The sequence below is a fragment of the Larimichthys crocea genome, chromosome XXIV (genome assembly GCF_000972845.2).
Source record: "Larimichthys crocea isolate SSNF chromosome XXIV, L_crocea_2.0, whole genome shotgun sequence".
In the NCBI taxonomy this organism is placed as follows: domain Eukaryota; kingdom Metazoa; phylum Chordata; class Actinopteri; family Sciaenidae; genus Larimichthys; species Larimichthys crocea.
Genome location: NC_040034.1, coordinates 179,597 through 189,627, shown reverse-complemented (window position 1 = coordinate 189,627; position 10,031 = coordinate 179,597). Strand labels below are relative to the sequence as shown.

The following is a 10,031-nucleotide window of genomic DNA, read 5'->3' as shown; positions in this document are numbered from 1 at the left end:
GTAAATTGACAGAATTCAGTATGAACAGGTCTATAGAATGGAATATGAAATTAAAAGTTGTTATAAGAAATAGGATTATACTGGGGTGCAGATGCAGATTTGCATGTCTCGTCCACCTCCCTTTATTTGGCATGTGTTTACTGAGGCTGGCAGGGAGAGATAATTATAAAAATAGTACAGGACAAGACAAGGAGAAGAGAGACAGGTTAGGGAAGTATCACTTGCATATGAATCATAATGCTCATTATTGTGCAGTTAAACCAAAAAAAGAAAGGATGTTATGATATTAACTGTATCAGTGGGGAGGAAAAAAATGTATAAAAATCCAACTGTTAGAGCTCCTCGAGGAGCCTTTTCTCTGTAACCCCTTTTTGTGTGTTGCACTGTTAAACGCTCCTTCTTGTACAAGAATAATAAACTCAACTTAAACTTTGATACTTTCAATCCAGTCTTCCTTATTCAAGGGTTTTTCTATCTATCTATCTATCTATCTATCTATCTATCTATCTATCTATCTATCTATCTATCTATCTATCTATCTATCTATAACAAAAGTACCAATTAATTAATTTGTCCAAGAACGAATAAGATGAAAAAAAATAGTACAAGGACAAGAGAGACAGGTTAGGGAAGAATCACTTGGATATAAAACATAATGCTCATTACTGAGCAGAAAACCAAAGAAATATGTTATGATATTAACTGTATCAGTGGGGAGGAAAAAAATGTATAAGAACCAACTGTTAGAGCTCCTCAAGGAGCCTTTTCTCAGTGCAAGAATAATGAACTCAACGTAAACTTTGATACTTTGAATCCAGTCTTTCTTATTCCAGGGTTTTTCTTTAAAAATTCCTCATGTAATTTCCCAACTTGGGATAAATAAAGTATATCTATCTATCTATCTATCTATCTATCTATCTATCTATCTATCTATCTATCTATCTATCTATCTATCTATTTATCTATCTATCTATCTATCTATAACAAAAGTACCAATTAATTATTTTTTCCAAGAACGAATAAGATGAAAATAAAAATAGTACAAGGACAAGAGAGACAGGTTAGGGAAGTATCACTTGGATATAAAACATAATGATCATTACTGAGCAGAAAAACAAAAAAGGATGTTATAACCGTGTCAGTGGGGAGGAAAAATCTGTAACCCCTTTTGTGTGTTGCACTATTAAACGCTCCTTCTTGTACAAGAATAATAAATTCCACTTAAACTTTGATACTTTGAATCCAGTCTTCCTTATTCAAGGATTTTTCTTTTAAAAATCCTCATGTAATCTATCTATCTATCTATCTATCTATCTATCTATCTATCTATAACAAAAGTACCAATTAATTAATTCGTCCAAGAACAAAGAAGATGAAAAAAAGTTTCACTTGGATATAAAACATAATGCTCATTACTGAGCAGAAAACCAAAAAATGAGGTGTCTGAGACAGCTCATTAAAAATAAAAAAAAAATGTACAAGGACCAACTGTTAGAGCTCCTCAAGGAGCCTTTTCTCTGTAACCCCTTTTGTGTGTTTTGTGTGTTGCACAGGAGATGTTGCTGTTACCAGTTTGTGTTATGTGGCAACAATGTAAGCCTGTATAGCCTCACTTACAAACATGTATGTCTGTTAATAATAATAATTAATTCACTACACATAAGGTTGTTCAGGGTCGCATCATTAATAAATAACACCTGTAACTCAGAAAGTAATTTTACTTTAAACTTGACATTAAAATACTGTATTTGGCACCGTGATACTTAACCCTGTGTCGTACCTGTAAGGCAGCCTTTATCCCTTTGGGTCCACAACAAAGCTCTACAAATCAAATTGTTATATTCTCATGTATTTTGCACAAAAGTTGGAGCAATATTTAGGATTGAAAACGTGACAAGCAGCGAGTTGAGACCCCGATCTGAGAGGCAGATCTTCCTGACAGGCTGAACTCAGGGTGAAAATTTCCCAAAGCTTGACTTTCATGATCCCCCTCCAGGTCCCGCCCACCTGCTCTCACTACGAGGTTCTCCTCTCTTATTGGCTGCGAGAGCTCGCCCCCTATCCGCTATTGGCTCAAATCGCTTGTCTGTCATCTCACCCTGAGACAGCGCACACGGAGCAATGATGGCGGCGTTCAGTGTGGCTCGTAGCAGCTGCGGCTTGTTGGCCGGTTTGAGGTTGACGTCGTTCAGGAGTTTGGCGCCGGTGAAATATGCCGCAGTCGCCGCTGCTGCGGTGCCGCAGACGAACCTGGTCCGGGACTGCCGTCGGTACTCTGTGGGCCACCTGTCCGTTAAGGAGAGGATTGACAAGAAACGGAAGGCGGCGCTGGTCGGGGGAGGTCAGCACAGGATAGATGCTCAACACAAACGGGTAAAGTCAGCTGCATTGACTTTATTTATCCTAATGACCTGCTTTTATTCTATATACCTACTTAATATATTCATATAACGTTATGTTGACTACTGGAGTGTTTGGAGGTGAGTAGTGATGAGTTCAAGGGCTCTTAGTCAAGTCATTTATTTCCTCACACACTTTAAAGTGACCTTTAAAAAAAAAGCAGGTAGGCTTACCTGTCACTTGTTTTTTTGCCGATTACCAGTGCCCTTGAGCAAGGTGCCAACTTCAAGTGTAAGGTGCAATTCCCACAGTTGCACAGAGAGCACCACCTGAAACTGATACTGTCAGTGTCTAACATGACAGCTCAGTCTGAACGTGCTGAAACCTGTTATGATAAAACAAGTCGTGATAAAACAAGTCGTGATAAAACTAGTCACGATTAAACATGTCGTGATAAAACATGTGATAAAACTAGTTGTGACAAAACTAGTCGTGACAAAACTAGTCGTGACAAAACTAGTCGTGACAAAAACTAGTCGTGACAAAAACATGTCGTGACAAAACAAGTCGTGATAAAGCATGTCGTGATAAAGCATGTCGTGATAAAACTAGTCGTGATTAAAAACATGTCATGATAAAACTAGTCGTGATTAAAAACCTATGATTTTCCATATTGTGACATATGTCTCTTCACATTATCAATTAACAAACTTTAGACTGTTATAATATCAGGTTACAAGTGACTGTGGTTGCTAAAAAAACTAAAAGTGAATAGGTTTGCAACCATTTTTTCAAGGTCCAGTATGTGACATTTAACAGCAGGAATGGAATATGATAACATATTTAGTGTATGTTAATCTGAAAATAAGTTTTTATAATATCTATAAGCAGGAGCGGGTCCATGTTTTCTACAAACCTGGAACAGATAAACTAGACTCTAGATAGGACCTTTTCTGTTTGTTTGCAAGTTTCAGGCCACTGTAGGAGGGTGAGGGGAGGGGTATTCAGTTGGTTGCACCACTGGATGCCACTAAATTCTACACACTGTTACCTTTTTAGTAGTGCAAAACATGCTCCATGTGTTTGCATCACTGTTTACCTTTTTTAATAAAGCAGCTAGGCTTACCTGTCACTCATTGATACTTTCAGCAAGGTAAACATCTTTTTTTTTGCTGAATTTACCAATGCCCTTGAGCAAGGTGCAAATCCTCTGCCAACTTTAAGTAGAAGGTGCAATTCCCACAGTCGCACAGAGAGCACCACCTGAAACTGATACTGTCAGTGTGTAACATGACAGCTCAGTCTGAACGTGCTGAAACATGTCGTGCTAAAACATGTGATTTTTCCATATTTCATTTTATTATAATAACATTTGTTGGTTATCATCAGCCCTGATTTGTTGGTACAATAACTATTATTTTGCACATATTTAACTTCTTTGCACAGATCTAGGTCATAGGTTAACACATGTTTACTATAGTATAGGTTATTGTGGCTATAGTACCTATACTAGTAGTAGTACAGGTATCTTAATGCATGCTTAGTGTGTGTTTGCTCTGTCTTATGCTGCTACTGGATGCTTGAATTTTCCTCAGGATCAATAAAGGATCTATCAATCCATCCAAAAATCTAAAAAATTTGTATGAACTTGCAGGGTAAGCTGACAGCCAGGGAGCGAGTGGAGCTTCTGCTGGACCCGGACTCCTTTGTGGAGTCGGACATGTTCGTGGAGCATCGCTGCTCCGACTTCGGCATGGAGCAGGATAGGAACAAGGTAACAAGTTTGCACGCTGGGTTTACGATTTGGCATCAAGAAACAAGAAGCTAGTTCCTCCTCTGGGCTTAAATATCTGTTGTCACAACAGCTTTCTCTTTTTCTGTCGTAGTTTCCGGGTGACAGTGTTGTGACAGGTCGAGGCCGGATCAACGGCAGGCTGGTTTATGTGTTCAGTCAGGTACGGTGTGTAGTTTTACTGTAAGAATATTGTAACAATACACAGCAGCTTGGTTTCATCTGTGCATCATTATCTCTGTCTTGCCCTTTCTGTTTCTCTCAGGACTTCACAGTGTTTGGTGGCAGCCTGTCTGGAGCTCATGCACAGAAGATCTGTAAGGTAAAAACTCAGTTTCTTAACCCTCTGTGGGTGCTGTCAATGATTTCTGTTTGACCTCTTAAGTTTAATGCATATTTAAAATGTTCTGTGCTCAGATTATGGACCAGGCCATGACAGTCGGAGCCCCGGTCATCGGGTTGAATGACTCCGGAGGAGCTCGGATCCAGGAGGGAGTGGAATCTCTGGCTGGATATGCAGATATATTCCTGGTATGAGTCATGACACCATAATCAGACGCATGACGCCTCAAGATCTGATTTTACACCGTGAAACAAGTGATAGGATCATCTCTTGACAAGTTTTGAGGCGTGCCACTACACGTACCTCGCATTTTTGTGCATTTAACATATTCCCATGTTGATATTTTGAGATTCCTATAGCCATATAACATTCTCCTTCTCCAGAGGAACGTGCTGGCTTCAGGAGTCGTCCCTCAGATCTCCCTCATCATGGGTCCCTGTGCAGGAGGAGCTGTCTACTCCCCCGCGCTGACAGATTTCACCTTCATGGTTAAGGTAGGTTAATTTTTAGTTTAGCCTCAGCAGACACCCCAAAATGTTTCAGTGTATTCTCACTCGCATTAGCCTGACAGCTGTTCATACGTGTGTGTTTGTGTAGGACACATCATACCTGTTCATCACAGGACCTGATGTCGTGAAGTCTGTCACCAACGAAGACGTGACCCAAGAGGAGCTCGGAGGAGCCAAAACTCACACCACCGTATCTGGTTAGTTTGTAAAAATCGCTGACTTTTACTCCTGATGCTCGTTTTCGGCTTTGTTGAGAAGTTTTATTTAATGCCTCCACTTCCAAAAATCAATCTTAATCCAGTCAACATAAAATCTCGTCTTTAGGGTCTTAAAGGTGTCTCTGTCTTGTTGTCAGGAGTGGCTCACCACGCGTTTGAGAACGACATCGAAGCCTTGCTCAACATGCGAGAGTTCTTCAACTTCCTGCCGCTAAGCAACCAGGATCCCTCCCCCATCAGGGAGTGCCACGACCCCAGGTGACCAATCAGCTTCACCTCCACTTCACAGAACAACCAATCACTCGTTCTTAACAGGGGAGTATCGGTTCGTATCCCAACCCGTGTCTGATTCCTCGTTCCTTTTTTCCAGCGATCGTCTGGTGCCGTCATTGGACGGCATCGTCCCGTTTGAGACGACTAAAGCCTACGACATGCTGGATATCATTCACACGGTATGTGCACGCACACACACAAACACACAGACACACACGATTTCTGCACGACGTAAATGTTTTTTTTCTTCTTCCTTCATCCGTTCAGATCGTGGATGAGAGGGACTTCTTTGAGATCATGCCCAACTACGCCAAAAACATCGTGGTGGGATTCGCCCGCATGAACGGACGCACTGTAGGCATCGTGGGTAATCAGCCCAAAGTAGCTTCGGGTAGGTAAACAAAAGAAATTATATATGCAAACAAAACAAAAGTACGACGAATAAGTTGGAAACAAATGAAATATTAGTTGATCAGAAATCTTCATTTCTGTTTTCGTTCATCAGGTTGCTTGGACATTAACTCCTCGGTGAAGGGAGCTCGTTTCGTACGCTTCTGCGACGCGTTCAATATTCCCATCATCACATTTGTGGACGTGCCAGGCTTCCTGCCAGGTATTCTTTTGAAAACACACACTCACGTTTACATGCACGGAGTAATCCAGCAGTTGGATTCTCTCCTGAGTCGCCCTGCTGCTGTGAATAATGCAGTTAACAGAATGTTTTTGAAAGTCTTAACAGATGGAACAACCCGTCTGCAGAAAAAGTAGGAAAAGCAGCTCACGGTAATATAAATTCATACTGCAGTAACACGTGGTCATCGACAGGTACCGCTCAGGAGTACGGAGGCATCATCCGACACGGAGCCAAGCTGCTGTACGCCTTCGCAGAGGCCACCGTGCCCAAAATAACCGTCATCACCAGAAAGGTGCGTGAGAACAAAGAGTGTGTCGGGGAACTACTTTCTCTGGCTCAACATGAGGCTGAGGTGTAACAGGATGTTTACCTTACCTGTGTGTGTCGGAGGTTTGATTAAACACTCGTAGCTCTTCACCCGAGCGAATAACTCAACACTTCAAAATAAAAGCCATCGTAAATCTCTTTACTGGAAGACTTTGAATGTGAAGCGGCCGCACAGAGTTGAGTTTTCATTAGAAGAAGCATTGTAATATATTGTATATATTTATATATGTGTGTGTGTGTGTGTGTGTCTCAGGCTTACGGTGGAGCCTACGACGTGATGAGCTCCAAACACTTGAGAGGAGACGTGAACTACGCCTGGCCCTCAGCTGAGGTTGCTGTCATGGGTGCCAAGGTACAAACACACTCCTTTTTTTTTCCTCTTCTCTTGATCTGACAGCGTCTAAGTTTCCTTTCCTTCTCTTTCAGGGTGCCGTGCAGATTATCTTCAGAGGAAAGGAGAACCAGGCCGAGGCCGAGGCCGAATACGTGGAGAAGTTCGCCAACCCCTTCCCAGCTGCCGTCAGAGGTATAAAACTTCTTTTTATAGCTCTCCAAAAAAAAGCACATCGCTTCAGAAACTTCTTTTTTCTCACCGGCCCAATTGTTTTTTTTGTTTTTAGGTTTCGTGGACGACATCATCGAGCCGTCGACCACTCGCAAGAAGATCTGCAGAGACCTGGAGGTGCTGGCCAGCAAGAAGCAGGTCAACCCCTGGAAGAAACACGCCAACATTCCTCTGTGAAACACGTTAACACTATCTCTCAAGGCGCTCGCACATCGAAACGAACCACAGTGATACCCTGTGACGACGACTCGCCGTCATTTTTACCACTCCACTGAAAGCCGCACACACTGCTACTTACTTTGTAGGTGCTTAACAGCAGCCCGACACTTCCTTCCAGCTCACTGCTTATGTTTCCAACTCTGTGTTGAAACATTAAACCTTGAGCTGTGGAAGAGATTTGGGGTGCACCTACCACTGATAATGCAATCCTAACACATTTTTACAGTACCTGAACAGTATACTACCCCGGTCACACACATTCAAGGTAAATTCTCATGTCTTTAGTGACCATATTGGTCATTGTTTTTTGGTATATTTTGACATTTTAAAAACAAGATTGTGTCTGAAAGGGCAACTGAACAAAGACAAACAGTCAACGTGATGAGTTTTAGTGCAGAAATCCAAATATACTGTAGTCTGTTGTGTTTCCAGAGTTGTACTGTATTTAGCGCTCATGGTTTCCGGTGTGTACAGCAGTTTGCTCTTTCAGATGCACTCCCTGTGTGTGACGTTGTCCTCCGTTAAGGTCAAGAAAAATTCATCGTTACACCTTGAAACTGTGCCTTCTCTCTCTCTCTCTCGGGCAGGTTCTGCTATTTGTAAAAATAAACCATGGACTTAATACCGTGTGTGTTTTCTTTGACCTTTTTATTTATAGGTGAGTGTTTATGATGTAATCCACATAGTCAGATGGTTTGGAAAATTTGCTGCTTTATTCAGTGTGAGTGTGAGAGGAATTGAAGGTCCAGGCAAAATTTGGTGTTGGAGTTTCAAAAAGAGCTGAAGTATTGAAATTATTATTGGAATAAATGACAAATGACATTGTGGGAAATACACCCAATGGCTTTCTGGCCGAGGAATACGTGAGAATATCAGATGTTTGTATGGTGGATAAGATACAGCTGGCCGTCGTTGGTTTGGTATAAAAACTGGAAACGTCTTGGCCGTGGACTGAACGTGACAAAATCCAAATACCAGAACATGTAAAGTACGGAGCGAAGCGACCACCGGAGACACCGGAGATTTGTTTACAATCTTCTAGAGTCACATCAACCTCATCTACCTCAGAGAGATGAAAATACAAGTTGAAACTTAAATCGCCTTCGCAGAGGCCACCGTGCCCAAAATAACCGTCATCACCAGAAAGGTGCGTGAAACAAAGAGTGGTGTCGGGGAACTACTTTCTCTGGCTCAACTGACTGAGGTTGTAACAGATGTTTACCTCACCTGTGTGTGTCGGAGGTTTGATTAAACACTCGAGCTCTTCACCCGAGCGAATAACTCAACACTTCAAAATAAAGCCATCGTAAATCTCTTTACTGGAAGACTTTGAATGTGAAGCGGCCGTAAGGAGTTGAGTTTTCATTAGAAAAGCATTGTAATATATTGTATGTACTTATATAGATATAAGACGTGTGTGTGTGTGTGTGTGTGTGTGTGTGTGTGTGTCAGGCTTACGGAGGAGCCTACGACGTGATGAGCTCCAAACACTTGAGAGGAGACGTGAACTATGCCTGGCCCCAGCTGAGGTTGCTGTCATGGGCCAAGGTACAAACACACTTTTTTTTTTTTTCTCTGCTTGTCTCTCCTCTTCTCTTGATCTGACAGTGTCTAAGTTTCCTTTCTTTCTCTTCAGGGTGCCGTGCAGATCATCTTCAGAGGAAAGGAGAACCAGGCCGAGGCCGAGGCCGAATACGTGGAGAAGTTCGCCAACCCCTTCCCAGCTGCCGTCAGAGGTCTAAAACTTTTCTTCTTCTTTTTATAGCTCTCCAAAAAAAGCACAACGCTTCAGAAACTTCTTTTTTCTCACCGGCCCAATTGTTTTTTTTTTCTTTTTAGGTTTCGTGGACGACATCATCGAGCCGTCGACCACTCGCAAGAAGATCTGCAGAGACCTGGAGGTGCTGGCCAGCAAGAAGCAGGTCAACCCCTGGAAGAAACACGCCAACATTCCTCTGTGAAACACACCCCGACTGTTTCCACATAACACTATCTCTCAAGGCGCTCCGCACATCGAAACGAACCACAGTGATACCCCGTGACGGCGACTCGCCGTCATTTTTACCACTCCACTGAAAGCCGCACACACTGCTACTTACTTTGTAGGTGCTTAACAGCAGCCCGACACTCCTTCCAGCTCACTGCTTATGTTCCAACTCTGTGTTGAAACATTAAACTTGAGCTGTGGAAGAGATTTGGGGGGTGCACCTACCACTGATAATGCAATCCTAACACATTTTTACAGTACCTGAACAGTATACTACCCCGGTCACACACATTCAAGGTAAATTCTCATGTCTTAGTGGCCATATTGGTCATTGTTTTTTGGTATATTTTGACATTTTAAAAACAGATTGTGTCTGAAAGGAAACTGAACGAAGAGTCAACGTGATGATTTTAGTGCAGAAATCCAAATATACTGTAGTCTGTTGTGTTTCCAGAGTTGTACTGCATTTAGCGCTCATGGTTTCCGGTGTGTACAGCAGTTTGCTCTTTCAGATGCACCCCTGTGTGTGACGTTGTCCTCCGTTAAGGTCAAGAAAAATTCATCGTTACACCTTGAAACTGTGCCTTCTCTCTCTCTCTCTCGGCAGGTTCGCTATTTGTAAAAATAAACCATGGACTTAATACCGTGTGTGTTTTCTTTGACCTTTTTATTTATAGGTGGTGTTTATGATGTAATACACATAGTTCAGATGGTTTGGAAAATTTGCTGCTTTATTCAGTGTGAGTGTGTGAGAGGAATTGAAGGTCCAGGCAAAATTTGGTGTTGGAGTTTCAAAAAGAGCTGAAGTATTCAAAGTATTATTG

At 42.0% G+C, this 10,031-nt stretch overlaps 1 protein-coding gene across 1 annotated transcript; it reads left to right on the top strand.

The window, feature by feature from the left end:
• Positions 1–2,089: 2,089 nt before the first annotated feature.
• pccb (propionyl-CoA carboxylase subunit beta) lies at positions 2,090–7,849 on the top strand. The gene is made up of 15 exons (XM_019269891.2): positions 2,090–2,373; positions 3,995–4,114; positions 4,227–4,295; positions 4,398–4,454; positions 4,550–4,663; positions 4,859–4,969; positions 5,073–5,181; positions 5,340–5,460; positions 5,573–5,654; positions 5,743–5,866; positions 5,981–6,088; positions 6,301–6,401; positions 6,690–6,788; positions 6,863–6,962; positions 7,057–7,849. The coding sequence occupies exons 1-15, from the start codon at positions 2,122–2,124 to the stop codon at positions 7,176–7,178; spliced, it is 1,689 nt and encodes a 562-aa protein (XP_019125436.1). The 5' UTR covers positions 2,090–2,121; the 3' UTR covers positions 7,179–7,849.
• The last annotated feature ends 2,182 nt before the right edge of the window (positions 7,850–10,031 follow it).

Bases quoted from the DNA above. Each gene is read 5' to 3' on its own strand.
- pccb (XM_019269891.2), top strand. From the start codon at position 2,122: ATGATGGCGGCGTTCAGTGTGGCTCGTAGCAGCTGCGGCTTGTTGGCC. The intron at 5,867-5,980 runs GTAGGTAAACAA...TTCGTTCATCAG, and splicing joins TCAGCCCAAAGTAGCTTCGG to GTTGCTTGGACATTAACTCC. The intron at 6,963-7,056 runs GTATAAAACTTC...TTTTGTTTTTAG, and splicing joins CTTCCCAGCTGCCGTCAGAG to GTTTCGTGGACGACATCATC.